Genomic DNA, 20,206 nt, shown 5'->3' with positions numbered 1-20,206 from the left:
ACAGTACAATATTATATTCCAGACTTGAAGAAAACTGGTTGTACTGAGCACTGGTTATTGTCTGTGAATAAAATGCCTTATCAACACACAATCTTCTATTCTAAAATCTTTTATCTGGTCTTAATCCTGGAAGAAAAGCACCAAGAGAAATGGAAACCTCAAGAAAAGCAGGAAGTATTAAATGTATACTGTAAAGTGCAAAGAAATAGAGGAGGATCTTGAAACACCTGGAGTAATGTTCTTCACACTTCCTTTTATTGTCATCTATCATACAAAGTTAATACAGCACAACAGCAAAACATGTACAGTCAGTCCTCAACTTATGACGGGGTTAAGGACCGATGGCCAGGTCGTAAGTCGAAAATGCGAAAATAATACATTGAAAATCTAAATTGGGTATATCTTTTTCTTCTCAGCACCATGAGAACTCTCACTTTTATGCTTGCCAGCCATTTTAAAGGGAATTACAAACAAAAATTTTGTCAGAACACAGCGCGATCACTAACGTCGGGACTCAAAAATATGTAATTTGAAAAATATTTTATATGACTGCGGCGGTCGTATGTCTGGGTGGTCGTAAGTCGAGGAGTACCTGTATAATTCACAGTATTTTTCTAGTTTATCTCTTTGTTGAGGAAAGGAAGATGGTGGCTGGTTAGGTATTTGTATCTCCATATTTCTGACAGGGTTGATAATTTTATTTTATTTTAAATAAAAAATCATTGATTTTTTTTATTAACCCTTTCACCGTGAGTCACGCACTTTCCATTTTATTCTGGTTACTGCCAGACAATTTTATTCAGCTTAGGGTAACCTCCCTCTGTGAAAGGGGTAAATATTTTTTTTATTATTTCTATTTTTTTCATTATTTTTTTCTTGTACTGTATACAGTGGTCCCTCAATTAACGAACGGTCCAATTAACGAAATAGCTCCCATAAGGATTTTCAATTCCATTAACGAACAAAACTTCGATTAGCGACAGCCTTACGAGAAACACAGTTTGTTGTGCGCATCAGCTGATCGGCTAATCCGCCAATACAGTAATTGGTTCTATGTTTACATTCGTTTCCAGTGGAATAAATATCAAGAAAGTTGTGTTCTTGAATATTTTTACATTTTTATATTAAAATTATGGGTCATTCTAATATTTAGTAAACATATTAATAATATATACAGTACAGAGAACAGTTTTTGTGTGCCAACCAGCTGAACGAATCACCCACCAACGCTTCTCAGTTTAACTTTGGTTACAGTGGAGTGAACATCCAGTTTGTTGGTCTATTGAATATTTTTGCATTTTTATATTAAAATTATTGGTCATTCTGAAATTTAGTTCACATATTGATAATATACAGTGCAGAAATTATTATGAAACATGAAGAAGGCATTAGAACCAATGCACTCTGTAAAGAATATGGCATGTCATCACCGACTGCCTCTACAGTCAGCTATTTGATATGTAAACAAAGCTGCCAGGAATACGACATAGGCACACACCTCAAAGTCAGTTAAACTAAAGTATTCTATTGTTTTTTTATTTATTATAATACAGTATACTGTATACAGTACAGTACTGTATTTAGTTTATATTTAATGTTTTGTTAATTCTATTACCGGTATACAGAACTTTGTACGTATGTATTTTTTCTGTGAAATAATAGATTCAGTTAACAAAATTTTCGGTTAACAAACGACTCTGTGGAACTAATTGTGTTCGTTAATCAAGGGACCACTGTATTGTATTGAATACTGTTCATGTCCTGTCTGTCCACTGGTGGTTCAGATACTCAAGACTGAGTTGCCAGTGTTCCTAAAGATAACATATTCCAAAGCTTAAAATATTACACAGAAAAATCATAATAAACTTATTTTATTATGACATGAATTTAAATCCCAGCACAAAGTTATACAAGAATTTTCGTTAATAAATCTTCAAATTTCCTTTTCGTTAACTTTTTTATGAAAAAAAAATAAAATAAAAATAAAATCATGATTTTTTCTGCCCAAAAATCATTGATTTTATCAAGTGATTAAATCAAATTTATTTAATCAATGCCAACCCTGATTTCTGACGAGTTTGTCCTTCATAGGTCCACTGTTAACACAGGACTTCAGTTACTGTAACTAGAGACCCTGTGACCAATGATAGGGTCACACTGGATAACATCCTTCTTACATCTGATTCTGGGTTGAACCTGGATAGTAGTGGTGAGAGTTGGGGGCACTATTGATGTACTACTGACATTTGCAACATTTTTGATGAGACAATAACAAGAAAATGTTTGGAAAAAATACTGCCTACACCACTGCTCCAGTTTCCTCCCATACTTATACTGGATAATGTACAGTAGTTTGTAACAAAGTACAATGAGGTCCCACTGAGTGAGTACCCAGTGAACAAGAATGCACTGTAACAAGTGCATTTTATAATATGAAAATTCACTGAAAGAGCTTTTAATTTATTTATTAACCAAAATTCCATGTGATCTAACTTGTCGTGGAGACAGGATGGCCATGCTTTGTCATTGGCTGACTGGCCAGTCAGGTGCGTACACCTGTAGACTCATTTTCTATACTGTACTCAAAAGTGAAGTCATTGTCAGGGTAACCAATTAACCTAGACAACTCGGTGCTATCTGTTTACCATCACATTCTCTGCCTCATGGAATGTGCAGCTCCTTTGGAAGTTCATTTCTCATTATTTCATGACATCTACTAGCCAGACAAAACAAAAATTCCCTGGCTTTTCCAGGTTTTCCGGGTATAAACTTGAAAAATTGCAGGTTCATTAATTCGGTATTTATTACGACAGAATTACAAAATTAAAGGTTTTCAATAACATGTACTGTACAGTATATACTACAGTACTGTATTGGGAAATTTAAAAATATTATATAATATTAATAAAAAAATTTAACACCCTTCCAGGACCCACCCCAAGCCTAGTGATGAACATCGGCAAAGACCTTGACACCCCCTACATATTTTTCTCCTCGGATTTGCGCGATTCACGAAGGTCGACCTGGACACTCCAAAAAAGCCGGAAATTCGGCAAAAACCGATAAATCACACTCCTGATCCACCTATATGACTCATTATAAATATACTACCTACAGGTAGTAGGTAGAAAGGCAGCCACCAAACAGGGAGGTACTACCGCCTAGGAAGATATTGGAAGCATAATGTGTTGTTTAATGGTAGACCCTGCTGCCATATGGCAACACAAAAATTGTGACCAAGTCCCAGGCTGCTAATCTGACTTTCTGCCTCATTTACACACAATTGCAGGGTCTCAATTGTTTCTCTTACTTGGACAACACAACATACATAATGTATATAATTTCTCACTCTTGATTTATTTTTTCAATTTTGTATTTATTTATGGTTATTATTTTGATGATTTTTATTATTTTATTTGTATTAATTTGCTATTAATTTTATTAATTGTTGTAATAATATAATAATTGATATTATTATTACTATAATAATTATTATTATATTTTTGCCCCCCAGACACTGATGTGGGTCAATACCTGTGCCCAGGTGGGCTAATGCCCGTAAAAAAAAAAAATATGGAATAATCTTCTTAAATAAAGTCACTTAATTACCGTATAAAAACAATCCAGTTATTTATAATGAGTCAAAAACTCATATGAAGAGGTAAGGTAGGAGTTTATAGTAGTAGAGTCGTATAGTGAGGGAAGAAGGTAGCGTGACTCAAGGGTGTGGGGATGACTACGTATATTAACACAGGCTCCGTACAAGTGTAGTTTATAAAACACAAATGCGTGTTACAGCTTTATTTTACTAGTTCAATAGGCGGGAATTAATGGGGGGTTCGTACACAGTGTATGATAGACTATGATATTTTCGTATAACCTCACAAGTAGAATGGGCACTTCCACTAAGTCGATCGTTGGGGAGGTTCGGGATCACCGCACTACTACCGTCTACACAGCCAGCACTTACTTTTACACGTTGCGTCGACAGCACTCTGTTGATGGACCCGGCTGAGACCTCGTTGCCCTTAGTGGCGGACTTCTTTGATGAGCGGGACTGGGGGTGTCGTTGCTGGCCCTTCTCGGTTACAAGACTCTCTCCCGTGAGAGGAGCTACAGGCCATATGTATTGGAGGAAGAGCCAGCAGATGACCTCTCTTACTGAACTGGGTGTCTCTTGACCGGGTCGTTGGGTCAGGTGACAGGGGTGCAGGCTGATTAGCAGTTCCTTGAATTAACAAGGCCATGACGCCGGGTTGAGCTGATCGGGTGGCGATGAAAATTCTGGTTCCCTTGTGAACTTGACCTCCCTTGGGTCAGGTCTAGACCGCTGTTTCCCCAGGTGTGGTCATGTCGCAGGTCAGTTGTGCTTCCTAATTATTACCTTCCGGGTGTGTCTTAGCAAGGTGTGGTTGTAGGTCATATCAACTGGCTAACTCAAATACTTAGTGGCCGAGGTCAGGTCTCCTGGGTCACTATAGGGTGTGTCACTATAGGTGTACCCCTGCTCATCTACTCACTGTTATATGTGTTGTATTTCTCTGAGCTGTAAGCTGTGGTCTGATAAACAATCATTACATATTGGAGTGGACAATTTTCTGGAATTTGTTTTTAAAAGTTTAATTATCTAACTATTATATAGTATATTATTATTAATTTGAGGCAAGATTGCTGTAAAAAAATATACAGTGAACCCTTGTTTTACGCGGTTTCACTTTACGCGGTACCCTGCCAGAACCGGAATTCCCACTTTACGCGGTGCATCTACTCATATACCCGGGTGAAGTATAATTTTTTTATTTAGCTCATAAAATTCATACAAATTATCCGGCCAGAATATAATTTACATTGCTGGAATTCTTACAATTTGATGATCATTTTGAATATAAGCATCATAGATTTTGCATTAGACATACAAATTTTAGATCTAATGCAAGTATTTTGTTTACTCAGAGCAAATATGTTATCTTTTGTGCAAAATATATGAAGTGTACATTCAAAATATTCCTGGTCTTGCAAGGAATCCAGCAATGTCAATTATATTATCCTAACTTTAGTCTGAGGTATTATTTATTACTAAAAATGTAAATATACTGTTATAACCCAATCATTTCTCTGGTAGGGAGGGAGGGAGGGACCCAGGGAGCAGGTGGGAAGAGGGGGGGGAGGTGGGGTATTTTGATTGACAGATAGTATTTCGGTAAGTATATTTTGTTTATTTATTGAAGATATTTGTTTTAGCTCATACAATTCATACAAATTACCGGGCCAGAATATAATTTACATTGCTGGAATTCTTACAATTTGATGACCATTTTGAATATAAACATCATAGATTTTGCATTAGACATACAAATTTTAGATCTACTTTAAGTATTTTGTTTACTCTGAGTAAATATGTTATCTTTTGTGCAAAATATATGACATTTATATTCAAAATATTCCTGGTCTTACAAGGAATCCAGCAATGTCAATTATATTATCTTAACTTTAGTTTGAGGTATTATTTATTACTATACCTTAAAATCTAGTGGTTTTCCCCCAAACATTTCTCAGAGAGGGAAGAGCCAGGAGTGTGAGAAGAGGGGGAGGGAGTTGAGTCCATTATTTGAATGGACATTAACTTGGCGACTGTATTTCTCTATTTCTCTTAAGTATTAATTGTGTGCATGTACCATCATAAAATTAAGATGTTATTTTTACTAGAACATAGGTATGTGCCTTCAAAAAGTGGAGTTTGGGGGTCAGCCAGTCTCTATTTCATTTAATCACATATGTTATGTTGTTTACTTTACGCGTTTCTCGCTTTATGCGGGCCTCCGTGGGTTCAATTGACCGCGTAAAGTGAGGGTTCACTGTATATATATTTTTTAAGTTGAATTGAATTCACTAAAATTCTAGGTTTATTTGTAAAATTCCCTTTGCCTTTCCAGGTTTTCCAGACCAGTACACACCCTGTATTTATATGATAAAACGACAAAATAATACCCAGTAGATAACTTTTTATTCCTCTGGGGAACATCCAGCCACCTTCAACAAAAGTCAGCAATGTAGTGTAATATTCTAGAAACTTCATTTTAGATATGTTTTACAGCATTGTCAACTTCTTAAGAAAAGTTACTTGCCATTCCAAAAGTCAAAATGGTAAGGACATTTGTACACATTTGTATAAATTCATCAAGTAATTGATCTTTCTGGTCCTGCAAGAGACAGGAGGCAGGCTGATGCTTGCCTCACACTGTACATTACTGGCACATCCACACCAGCAACCCTCATGGCTGGACAAACTGTTAGTGCTGCTCGAACTTTAGCATAATTTTTGCTTGGAACTCTAATGATTACTTGACCACTCTTGGCATCAAACTTCAGGATATCCAGTGGCAAGCTTGATGACACCTGAAAGAAGCCAAGTCATCAAATTACTGAACAAATTACTGATAACATGATTTGAGAAATAATATACTGTACAAAATGAATAGGCTGTAGTGGTATATATCATGTCCCTGATCCTCTTACTCAAAGGTAGATCACACGTACAGCATATGCCTCAAACAACTCAAACTCCACACTAATGGGAGCTGAAAACACAACAATAAGACTTCTGCATGATACTTTAGCTTCCAAATATGAAATCGTTTGTTACGAACTTCCATTGACATATGTAAAAAAAAAAAAAAAAAAAACATCGGAAAATTGGACAAATAATAGTAAAGAAAAAAATATCTACTTGAAATTATAGGTACCAGAGAGATGTAAATTGTTGTCTTAGGATAATTAAACTCAGCTGCAGGTATATACAGTACACTAGAAATAGTCTAAATTATTTACACAGAGGATGACAAATACAGCACCTGGGAACTACCTTAAGCTCACCCCATATTTTGTGAAGGTGAGCTAAAAATAAAAATGATACAGAGAATGAAAATAAAAAGGTAAAAAACATGAGTCATCTAAATAAGAAGACTTATGGCTGTGTTGAAGACTTTAGAAAAGAATCTGTCAGTAATAATGGACCAGTACAGTACTGTACTGGACTGTTTGGACAAGCCTGTAAGAAAAAGATATACAATACTTTATCTATTTTTATGAGACATGTGATGTAATGTGTCTGGAAGCATTAACACTCAAATAAAAAAAAAATTCTTGGTGACAACAGATGATACTGATATTGAAACAGTTTATTTAGCCAGAAAAATACAGCTACAGAGTGGAAAATATTAATAATATTGACATGGCAGTTGCTCTGTCCAGTGTTGGTACAGGAGGAAACCAGAGTACTGTATCTGGAGGAAACCTTTAATACAGTAATTGGTAGTGAGGGTCACCCTGGACAACACCCTTCTCACATGTGTCCAGGCCAAGCAGGACTCAAACCCCCTACATTTTGCTGAGAGATACTGCTGTACAGGTACCCCCCAATCAACAATTTCCCAATCTACGATATTCTGCTTTAATGATGGTGATGTATCAAGACCACCCCCCTATTTACGATATAAACAATCTGTATGAATGATGGTCATCATCCGGCCAAAGCACTTTACAGTCACCAACACAAAGTACAATGTGAACATTAGTGATGTCCTCTCACAGTGTATATACAGTAATACCTCGCTTTACGTGGTCAATTGAACACACGGAGGCCCGCGTAAAGCGGGGAAACGTGTAAAGTGAACAACAGAACATATGGGATTAATTGAAATAGGGACTGGGCCGACCCCCAAACTCCACTTTTTCAGACACAATACCTACGTTGTAGTAAAAATAACTTCTGAATTTTATGATGGTATGCACACACAATTAATAATTAAGAGAAATATCAATAATATTAGGTTACTTAACACTTACATTAGTAGAAAAGATGGCTGGGCACACGGGGATGGGGGGTTGGTTCGAGGCAGAGGGCAGATTATTGGCCCTCACCTGTATCACTTGTATCAATTGTATCACTATCCACCACAGAGGCTTGCAGGGCCTCTTTGTCAAACCCCTCAAAGTCCATATAAGTCCATATCCTCACTATCACTATCACTGACTTGGGCCGGCTGTGGTGGGTGGCGGGTGAAGAACTCGATAATGTTTTGATGACTGGGCGACCTTGTGCGCACCCTGCCCATGCCGCTTCCCGCGTATATGAGTAGATGCACCGCGTAAAGTGAACATTCCGGTTCTGGCGGGGTACCGCGTAAATGTAGAAACGCGTAAAAAAAACCCCACGTAAAGCGGGGTATTACTTATATATATATATATATATAAAAAAATTAAATAACGATAAGTAACAACACCAGTACTCGTTGAGTTACATGTTCGCAACCATAAGCGGTCAATATGGAACTTAGCTTGGTACTGTGGGCAATATTCTCAGTCATTACACCATCTGACCAATTGGGAACAGTGTTGGGTGAGGTCTCTCAGAGTCACCATAGACCCGAAGGCAGCCATGGTGGATCATTGGAACATTTCATCAGGAGAGGGTAACTGCCTGATGACAGTCCCAATGAGTATAAAAACCTCTTTTACCATCCAAATTTTGATATATTGAGATAGAATATATTAAAAACAGATAGAAAGTGAGTTTGTGGGTAACAAATGATTGTTTCCACATACTGTACTGTACATTCAAAAATTGTCAGTTATTTACAAGTGTAAAATATTCCCGGTTGTCCATGAATGTGCATCCGTGCAATTCATGGCTGTACGCCAACCATCAGCCATCCCAGTGTTGCCAACACCTGGTGAAATATAACCTTCAATACAAACCTCACAAACACCAGAGAATAATAACTTCTATGTCCCATACATATCCTCTTAACATTTTTGTGTTTGTGTGGTCTTATTACTTTTTTTTTTTAGTTTTGGTTATTAATATTTTTTTTTTTAGAGAGAACTATTATTGGAGTACTCAACGCCTAGGTTGTGGTAACAGTGGTCCATCTAGCTGATTTAGAAATACTGGTAGCCCTGCCCGGTACATTGCAATCCTGGCCCATTGTATTGCCCGAAGCACATTCTTGGATGACCTCGGCCCACACAAGCGTATGGTGCCCAATGGTCGGGCATACCATCGGGCATGACGACTAAGAATACTCCCCCGTAGTGCACTGGGTGGCCATTTGGCAGCATGTATGTTGGTTGTTGTCAACATGCATGCCACCCAGTGCACTACAGTACCAATGATTATAATCATTGGTACTGTAGTGCACTTATCAACAGTGTTTTGTTTTCACCTTACAGTGAGAGGACATCACTAACGTTCACACGATATACTGTACTCTGTTTCTCTGTTTTGGTGACTATAACATGATATTTGCCTTTTTTGTGACTGTAAAGTGCTTTGTCTCTTGTTATCAGCATGATGTGAGCAGTCTCCGCTGCTATCATTGTTTTTATGTTATCATGTTTACTCTGTTTCTGTGACTGTGAAGCGAGCAGTATTCTAATAATGTGGCTAGTGTTGTTTAATTGCTTTATGTATACAGTATTAGTATAGGGATGGATCCAGGGGGCCCAGCCATTCCCCTATTCGTCAGAAAATTCCAATACCTTTTCTTTAATGCAGTATTGTACGCAGGCATTTTTGTATGTAAAAAGTAATTGCTATTAACCTCAGAGTATCTCCTAATATCAAGTGCACATGGTCTCAAAATACCCATGATATTGGTCAGATTTCAAGAATTTTCCAATGTGGCTTACAGCAGCTGTACTGCCCACAGTCATACATGTTACTTGTTTCCTGAGCCCTGAATCCCCCCCCTACTGAGACATCCGATTTTTCTTGTGTGTTTCAGAAACTCTCATGTATCCCATGTTTACGTTTGTACGTATATTTGAAATTACGAATGAATGCGTATGTGGTACTGTAAGATATATATACAGTACCTGCTTATAGATGATACGTTCATGATTCATTGCAAGTGATGTTGAAAGCTTCAACTGGATTTACTTTTAGTGAAATTGTCAAGTAAGTTGAGTGTTAGAGTTGCAAGGGAGAGTGAGGATCCTGACTTTTAGTTTTATCCTCTTTACCGCTGATTGGCTCGTTAGCCACTTGGGAGATCGGTCACGTCTCTGTTACACACTGTTGGCAAGTACTAGGTATGCACTGGCTCCTGAATGTATCTGAACCTGCTCCAGTGCTTGTCAGGTCTGGTCTTGAAAGAGCTCACACTCGGTGCCGTCACAACACTCTCTGGCAAGTTGTTTCATGAGTTCACATCTCTCACGCCGAAAAAGTCGCCCTCACAGATTTCTGAACTTGTGGCTTCTTCAACCCTGAGCTGTGACCACTTGTGCGGCAAGCGTCCGCCAGCTCCAAGTAAGGACACTCGACTGAGTAGTACCCTTTGAGATGTTTATACACCTCAATTAGGTCCCCCCCTCGCCCGTCTGTAGTATAAGCTAGGCAATTTCAGGCGCTCTATTCTCTCAGGGTAGCTGTGGTGCCGAAGTGTAGACACAGTCTGGTGGCCCTCCTTTGGACATTTTCATTCAACTGACAGTCCCTAGCATATTTTGGGGACCATTACGCGGGATGGACTGTTTAGATATCTGAACGACCTTCTTATAAAACCTAATAATTTAGTAGCCCGATTCACCTTCTTCTCACAATGGCCCAAGAACTTCAGTTCATTGTCAACATACACACCCAGGTCCTTTTCACATTGTCTCAATAAATGCAGTTTCTTCATCCTGTTGGGACATATTATATGCCTCCTTACCGTTGGTATGTCTCAGGTGCATCCTCGTACACTTCGTGACATTGAATCTTAGTCTTAGCAGCCATTTCTACTCGCCATTGAAGTCAGTCTACTTTGATTCACAGAGAAATTATTGTCAGTTTTGAATTTAAAAATGTGATTATCCATTTGAGAGAAACCTGTCAACTGCTCACTGCCTGAAATCAAACGGCTGGGCATAAATGGGGCTCTGTGGATGTTTTGCTGAATATGCACAAAGTGCAAATGCCAAACTAAGCACTTTTTGTAATTTAATTATTGTATTGCACACTCAAACACTGATTAGATTGTAAGCATTAACCTTAAGAAATTGATGTGACCCATGACACTGATTCCCATATCCCAATGTGTACTGCAAGTGGGTCAAATAAATATGTACATAAGTTCTTGTTGTGGCATCATGGGGTATGTAACTGACGTACGAGAGACGAACACTCACTTCTTGACTCGCCTTCCTCATCTGTCAGGTATGTACAATGAAAGACAAAAGTCGTGTCGTGAAATTTGGTGAAAACATATGCCGAAGGTCTTAACTTCTGGTGGACTCTGCCTTGTGGTTGGGGGCTCTCATAATGTTTCACACGTTATATTTAATCTTCGGACAAAACCGCGACACGACTTTTATCTTTGATTGTACATAGTGCCTCACACTGCCATGTGACATGAATTTAACTCAGCTGAACTTTATTGAATATATCAGTGTTCATGTTTTAAAGTAGTTGCACATCTTATGTATCAAATGATACTGTAATGTAACTGGGCGCCTTCTGTGTTGAACGATCCATGTGTTCCCTTGCTAGATGTGTTTTGTGACATTTTGTATTTTGACTTTACACTTCTTGACTCGCCTTCCTTATCTATCGGGCACTGTGTGTGTTGTTGCTGCTACCGATGCTGCCTGCAGGCAAGATGTCCAATGCAGGATGTCTTTAATACAGTCAGATTAAAATCTGAGTGCAGGATGCACCATGGAGAGCGAGTGCGTAATCACTGATTCACTCTTGAGCAATTGAGTCCAGCCGTGGCTCCGTAGTGTAGCCGAGCGGCATTTGAATACAGCATGCCCTTAAAATTCATGGGGGTTTGGGTCTCAAAATAGCGGCGAATAGCCAAAGCCAAATCTGTGATTATCATTTGCTGACCAGGGAGGGGGATGACATTTTTACTCGTGTGCAAAGAAATGTATATTCCCTTTGTGTGTTTCCCTAAGGACAATTATTTTATATGTGTGTGTGTGTGTGTGTGTGTGAAAAAAAAATATAATAATAATAATAATGGTAAATCCTCTCACAAATACCGTAATCAGAAAGAAAACAACAAAATGTATCAAAATGTAAGAGCATACCCTCAAGTCAACTCTGTGCTTTGTTATTAAAGTTGAATTGGTCGGGTTGTCGTACGGCAATTTTTTCCTCATAAAACTTACTGTCTCTAGAACGAATGGCAACTGAGCGCCAGCTGGGTTGATACGTAGATTAAACTTAAAGAATATTTCTTTCATAACATCTAGCCAACAGCAGACAACACTTCTCTTACTGTTCCCATTGCCAGGTGTAACCAGGCACAAATATGAAAATGGTACGAGCTCAGTGATAAACAAACTATATAAATCATTAATTTTCCTACGATAACATAATATTAAGAAATATTGTATTATTATGAGAGTGGATGAATTAATATTGCCACAAACAAAAACTGACAACTCTGTTATGAAAAAATAGATTAACACACTATTCCATGCTGGCTGCTTGTGTAGAGCCCATTTTCCTCTCTCCCCTGCCACTGATGAATATAATGGTGAAAATGGTGAAGAGTTGGCAGAGGAGAGCGGAGGGAGGTCAGAGCTGGGAGTGGAGGGAGGTCAGAGTTGGGATCGGAGGGAGGTCAGAGCTGGTAGTGGAGGGAGGTCAGAGCTGGGAGTGGAGGGAGGTCAGAGCCAGTAGTGGAGGGAGGTCAGAGCTGGTAGTGGAGGGAGGTCAGAGCTGGGAGTGGAGGGAGGTCAGAGCTGGGAGTGGAGGGAGGTCAGAGCTGGGAGTGGAGGGAGGTCAGAGCTGGGATTGGAGGGAGGTCAGAGCTGGGAGAGGAGGGAGGTCAGAGCTAGGAGCGGCAGGGGGAGGAGGGTCGTCCATATCGGAATCAGAGTCAGGGGGAGGAGGTGCATGAACAGAAGGAGCACGAACAGGAGGCTAAGAGTGGACGAAGGCAAGAAGAACATGGAGATTGGAGGCTGGGCAACTTAGCGCTTGAGTTCCTTTACACTCCTCGCCATTGCATTATGTGCGAGGTGGCCGACGGGAAGTGATCTTTGCTGAAGTGTCTCACACCCCTCCACGCCAGCCAGCTGGGGCTGAGGCAGGCATTGTAAGTCTGGCAGCTAAGGAAGACTTGAGGACAAGTCAGCTAGCAATCAAAACATTCACCAGCTGCCTGCGTAAATTTTGTGGACGAAGATTTATGAGGTTTACCCCCCCCCACCAACATTGCCCCTATTTATTGCCACAACGTCCGTTGTTCCTTTGCTTTTTATTACCACAATGGGCAAGAGGAAAGATTTAACAAAAGAGCAGATAGCGTCAATTATTAGTCTGCATAAGAGCAAAAAACCTGTAAAGGAAATATCAAGAATTGTTGGTGTGAGTGAACGATCAGTTCAGATTTGGATTAAATGATTTCGAGATGATGGCTGGTTGGCAATACCAGTGCACAGCGCACGGCCAGGGAAGGCTCGAAAAACTTCCCAAAGCACTTTAACTATTCTTAAGAGGCAACTTGATGCTAATCCACATCTGTCAGCACGGGAATTGAAGAAAAAAACCTGTACTGTACTTCTAGGTGATGTTTCAGTAAGGACTGTTCACTGCCGCATCCATGACGACCTGCAGTTTCGCAGCCACTGCACAAGCTAGAAGCCACCCTTCACCCTTGTCCAGAGGCGGCGAAAGGTTGCTTTTGCCAAAGCTAACGCTCAGTAGGATACGACCAAGTGGCAGCACGTGCTGTGGAGTGACGAGGCAACGTTTTCTTTTTCTAGAAGTCGTACTTTTAATGCGTACATGCGCCCCGGGAGTGATTCGCTTGACCCCAAGTTCACTTTTAGCACAGTTAAGCATCCTGAGTCACTCATGGTGTAGGGTCGCTTCTCGTACTTTGGAGCTGGTGATCTTGTTGTGCTACCTAGGGTTGTGATGATGAACCAATTTAACTACTTGGAGCTGCTTTGTGATTATTTGCCCGGGTCTTTTGAAAAAAACCGAGCTGATGTGTTTATGCAGGATGGTACCCCATGTCACACAGCAAAATCTGTAATACAATGGCTTGTTGACTGTCAAATAGATTTCATAAGTGATTGGCCAAGCAATTTGCCTGACCTTAACCAGATAGAAAATAACTGGAGCATTATCAAGCTTCGTCTACAAGGCAAGGACACAAATACCATCCCGAAGCTGGAGGCAGCCATTCTGAGAAGCGGAATAATTTAGACCCACAAATAATCCACAACTCGGCAGAGTCAGTTCCTTCATGCCTGCAGGAGTGTATTGAGAGAAAGTTAGGCCTATAGACTACCGGAAGTTTGTTAACTTCTCAGATTAATTTTTCATTAATATTTCATCTTATTGTTTATGTCCGTCACGACCCTGTGCATAATGCAATGGCGAAGAGTGTAGTATTTCCTTATAAGGAACCAGGGGTTTCTCCATCCCTCTCTTGAAGTTGACTGATCTCTCGACAGAGGGATCAATGTCGAAAAAATAGTTCATGGCTGACAGCAAGCCCCTATTGAGGTTCGTGACAGTTAAGGTGGGCACCTCCTCCACTTCACCGTCTTCTTCCTCCTCATCCTCATGACGCTGCTTCTCGACAAGCTCGGCCAGCTCTTCCTCAGTCAGCTCTTCCCCAGCATCACCCAAAAGCTACTCTTGCACCTCTTCCTCCTGAAGGTCGTCAAACCCCTCACCTCCCACTTGATGGGCAGCCTGGACAATGAGCTGCACATCTTCATCAACTGTGAGAAAACCCGCGAAGTCGTTCACCACCTCTGGCCACAAGGCCCTCCAACTGGATTTAACACAGAGGGTGGCCGGATGGAGATGCAGTCTGCAATGGAGAGCTTCTTCCACATTTCCCGCACTGACTCAACACCATCCCGTGTGTCATCATCCAAGGCCTGCCATATACTGCTGAAGGTGTGGGTCATGTACTTGGCCTTGAAGACAGCGATGACTCTCTGGTCGAGTGGTTGGAGCAATAATGTTGTGTTTTGGGCCAGAAAAGTCACCTCAAAATTTTTATTTACAATCTTGATGGCCTCGAGGTGGCCAGGGCCTTTCTCCTGCAGGTAATCCTTGACCTCCCTCATAAAACAATTGTGAAACTAGTCGGTGAACAACACTGCCGTCATCCAGGCTTTCTTGTCGAGGCCGTAGAAAACTGGGAGGAGATGCATGTCTTTGTTCTTGAGTGCATGTGGACACTTGGCACGGTGCAGCAGCATGGGTTTGTTCATGTGAGGCGTCTAGCGTAGGAATGACGAACTCACCAAATCAAAATTGGCGCGTTTTCGGGCCTGAAGTGGTACATTTCACCCCTAAATCCATACGAAAACAATGGGGAGTAGAGACTAACTCGCCACTTCCTGACATCACAGTTGGAAGGATAAAGCCTGGAAAATTCCGAAACCATAGAAAACGGATTTTGGGGGGACTGGCGAGTTCGTCTCTCCTACGCTAGACGCCTCATGTGTCCTACAACATTTCCACATAGCTGGAGAGAGACATGATCTTTGGCCATCTTGAAGCCCGGTGCACTCCTTTCCTCCCTGGCATCATCTTCCACCACAAATCAGTCTTGTCAGTGTTGAAAACCTGCTCCAGCTTGTAGCCCTTCTCCCGGATAATCTCGGCAAAGATTGCAGGATACTCCCTTGCTGCTACATCATCCGCCGAGGCTGACTCACCAGTGATCCTCAAGTTGCATAGGTTGTAGCGTTTCTTCAAGTTCTCAAACCATTCCTTACTGGCATTAAAACCTTTCTTTATGGTATCACCAAAATCACCAGCACTAGCACCACCTTCCTCAGCATGGAATCAGTCATACAAGACCTTGACTTTGTCATAGATAAACTTCTGGCTGAGAGGGATGTGGCGGCAGTTAAAGTCATCAATCTAGATGTTAAGGACTTTCTCCATCTTCACCATAGCTGCATCCCTCACATTAGTAGCTACCTTGGCAGAAGAGGGAGCACTTTGGGCAATGGCATTACAAATCTTCCTCTCTTTCTTCTTGATGCAGTGGACTGTTGATTCATTGATGCCATACATCCAGCCACATGTGGCAAAGCTTTGGCCACTCCTAAGTTTATCCAGCTGTTGTATCTTCTCCACAAGGGTCATGACCTTCTTTTCTCTCTTCACTTGTTTAGGCACCATCCCATGGCTGGATGAAGGTTGTTGAGGGCATTTGGGAGTCATCACAAGTACGAGGAGCACAGTTGTTAAGAGAGCAGAGTATCACGCGCAAGACAGATATATATACAGCCACTCCTCGACTTACGACCTACCCGACTTACGACCACCCGGATATACGACCGCCCCAGTCGTACCAAAAAGTTAGTGATTGCGCTGTGTACTGACAAATTTTTTTTTTTTAATTCCATTTAAAATGGCTGGCATGCTTAAAAGTGAGTTTTGTGGTGCCGAGAAGAAAAAGAGACATCCATTTTAGATTTTCTTTGTATTATTTTCGCATTTTCGACTTACGACCTGGAATTGGGTACCTAACCCACTAGGGCACAGGTCAATGACCCACATCAGGGCCTGGGGGCAAAATTTTAATAATAATGATAATAATAATAATTAATCAAAATTAATAAAAAATAAGCTGAGGAGGTACTCAGCCAATTCAGTGATCTCTTCTATGTTTACATTCAAACTAATCACTATCTTATAAGAATTCCAGCATTGCAAATTAAATTCAACCCAGTCACTTCTATTAAATTTTATAAGCTAAAAACAAAAACTCAATCTAAAATAAAAAAATAAACTAACAATTAAATACAGTACTTCACACCACAGGCGCCAACTGTCAAACATGTCACTGTCACCCCTCCCTCCCTGTCCCCCACCTTCCTGAGAAACGTTTGGGTAAAAAGACTGGGTTTACAGGTTTAAAAATAAATAATACCTCAGACTAAAGTTAGGATAATATAATTTGCATTGCTGAAATCCTTGCAAGACAGGGAATATTTTGAATATAAACTTCATATATTTTGCACAAAAGATAAAATTTTTGCTCTCTAATAAAATTCTTAAATTAGATCTAAAACTTGTATGTCTAATGCAAATTTTAGCTTGTTTATATTCAAATTAATCACTATCTTAAAAGTATTCCAGCAATGTAAATTATATTCTAGCTTTACATTGTATATACTTTTCTGTGAGCTGGAACCAATTACCCAATATCCCATTGAAACAATGGTTTCGGTTAACGAACGACCTTCTGGAACGAATTGTGTTTGTTAACCAAGGGACCACTGTAATAATAATAATAATAATAATAATAATAATAATAATAATAATAATAATAATAAAGGTCCATAAATAAATACAAAAATTAAAAAAAGATCAATAGTGAGAAATGATATCAAGTAGAAGTCCAAAAATCCGGACTGCTTGGGGATTGGGTCGGTCCGGATTTTCGGATTTTCCGGATTCTCAGGCAGTACTTTTAAAATTAAAATTTAAGGAGGAATAAAGAAGAGATGAACAGGTACATTTTGATAGTTTATTCATTAGCAAATAAAGCATGCTTCATTTATCGAAACGAGCAGTTTTAAAGAAATATTAAGTCAACACTTTACAAAAATGTAAACAAACTGTCTAATACCATGACGAGTCTTGAAATTCCTAAGCCATCCATCACTAAATGCGCACTCTGATTCAATGTTCATTTGCTCCTTAAAAGACTTTGCTTTGGCAATAAGTATCGGCCCAGAAATTGCCATACCTTCTGATCGTTTTAACAAAAACCATTCGTGCAACACTTTATCAAGATTTTCTAATTTGGGCCAATGTAAACTTTTTCTTTCAGCAATTTTAATGTAAAGCTCAGAAGAAGCTGTGAATTCTAGAATTTTATTCTTTGCCTTTTTTATATCATAAATTGTAGACTTTCCAATGTTGTATGTTTCATTAGAACAGCATTGCTCACATTACATTCTAGTTTCTTAATTATTTCAAGTTTGTCACTCAATTTCAATGTGTTCTTCTTTCTCTTCACACAACGAAGTTTATCTACTTTAGGGGCCATTATTATGGGCTTGTACTCTGTACATGGAAAGAGTAGGACTCAAAATTACATACGTTGTCACAGTTTGATTGCTTGTTTAAAGTGGCGATCGTGTGGTCGTTTGTTGTCGCTGTGCAGCTGTGGCATTCACGCATGCACACATACACACAAAAGATTTATAGTGCCTCAAATTTTACATTTCAGTTCAAGCTAATTACAAAACTAACAAAATTAGCTACCTATAATTTACAATTACTTTTACTATTAGAATTATGTAAATTAATTTTTTAAAGCAACTCCATTCATTCACATAACCCACAAAAGCCCCCGCTAAATTTAAAAAGTTTGAGTTTTCGGAAAGTCCGGATTCTCGGGTGGTCCGGATTCCTGGCATCCAGATTTTTGGACTTTTACTGTATGTACAGTAATACCCCGCTTTACGCGTTTTTTTTTTACGCGTTTCTACATTTACGCCGTACCCTGCCAGAACCGGAATTCCCGCTTTACGCGGTGCATCTACTCATATACGTGGGTGAAGTAAAAATTTTTTATTTAGCTCATAAAATTCATACAAATTACCCAGCCAGAATATAATTTACATTGCTAGAATTCTTATAAGATAGTGAGTAATTTGAATATAAACAAGCTAAAATTTGCATTAGACATACAAATTTTAGATCTAAGTAAGAATTTTGTTTACTCAGAGCAAATATGTTATCTTTTGTGCAAAATATATGACGTATATATTCAAAATATTCCTGGTCTTGCAAGGAATCCAGTAATGTCAATTATATTATCCTAACTTTAGTCTGAGGTATTATTTATTACTAAAAATGTAAATATACCGCTTTAACCCAAACATTTTTCTGGTAGGGAGGGAAGGTGGGGATGGGGGGTAGGGAGGGAGGGAGGGACCCAGGGAGTGTGGGAAGAGTGAGGGGAGCTGGAGGTGGGGTATTTTGATTGACAGATAGTGTTTGGGTGAAGTATATTTTTTTTATTTAATTTAGATATTTGTTTTAGCTCATAAAATTCATACAAATTACCCAGCCAGAATATAATTTACATTGCTGGAATTCTTACAATTTGATGATCATTTTGAATATAAACATCATAGATTTTGCATTAGACATACAAATTTTAGATCTAATGTAAGAATTTTGTTTACTCAGAGCAAATATGTTATCTTTTGTGCAAAATATATGACGAGTATATTCAAAATATTCCTGGTCTTGCAAGGAATCCAGCAATGTCAATTATATTATCCTAACTTTAGTCTGAGGTATTATCTATTACTATACCTTAAAATCTAGTGTTTTCACCCAAACATTTCTCAGAGAGGGAGGAGCCAGCGAGCGTGGGAAAGGGGGGGGGGGGAGTTGAGTCCATTATTTGAATGGACATTAACCTGGCGACTGTATTTCTCTTAAATATTAATTGTGTGTGCGTACCATCATAAAATTAAGATGTTATTTTTACTAGAACATAGGTATTGTGTCAGAAAAAGTGGAGTTTGGGAGTCGGCCCAGTCTCTATTTCAATTAATCCCATATGTTCTGTTATTCCATTTACACATTTCTTGTTTTACACGGACCTCTGTGGGTTCAACTGACCGCGTAAATCGGGGTATTACTGTACAGTAATACCCCGATTTACGCGGTCAGTTGCTGTGTTGTCAAAATAAGAGAAACAATTGAAACCCTGCAATTGTGCATAAATGAGGCAGAAAGTCAGATTAGTAACCTAGGACCCGGTCACAATTTTTGTGATGCCATATGGCAGCAGGGTCTACCATTAGACAACACGAGGATTGTTCACTTTTGTATAAAATTGTGAGACTTTGGCCATATATTCAACTTGGGTTAGTAAAGATATTCTGATATAGTGCCAACTAAACAGCATCCCCTGGTTACCTGCAGCACCCCTAGTGGCTGACTGCGGTACTAGCCATAGTGCCTCCCAAACACTTCTTCCAACTGCAACAGCTCCCTTATCTTTAGTCCAAACTTACTGAAATTTGGAAATGGTATGTATCTTGACCTTACAAAAACATCTTATTATATAAAAATTTTTGTCAGACCAAAGAGTGTTTGTTTGTTCTTTGGAACTTTTTCAATGTTTTCCTTAACTAAATTTTTAATCCCCTATTTATGGGCTTTATTTCAAAACAAAGTAATATATTATACCTC

At 39.3% G+C, this 20,206-nt stretch overlaps 1 protein-coding gene across 1 annotated transcript in view; it reads right to left on the bottom strand.

Moving 5' to 3' along the window:
• Positions 1 to 5,985: 5,985 nt before the first annotated feature.
• Positions 5,986 to 20,206, bottom strand: part of LOC121866314 (ribonuclease P protein subunit p14-like) — a gene marked incomplete at its 5' end in the record, with an annotated part of 54,066 nt that continues 39,845 nt past the window's right edge. Inside the window, 1 exon segment of the mRNA XM_042365934.1 lies at positions 5,986 to 6,396. Within this exon segment, the coding sequence (XP_042221868.1) occupies positions 6,178 to 6,396 (219 nt within the window).

Source organism: Homarus americanus, unplaced genomic scaffold, assembly GCF_018991925.1.
Source record: "Homarus americanus isolate GMGI-L3 unplaced genomic scaffold, GMGI_Hamer_2.0 scaffold58074, whole genome shotgun sequence".
Classification (NCBI taxonomy): Eukaryota; Metazoa; Arthropoda; class Malacostraca; order Decapoda; family Nephropidae; genus Homarus; species Homarus americanus.
This window is presented reverse-complemented; position numbering and strand designations above follow the sequence as displayed.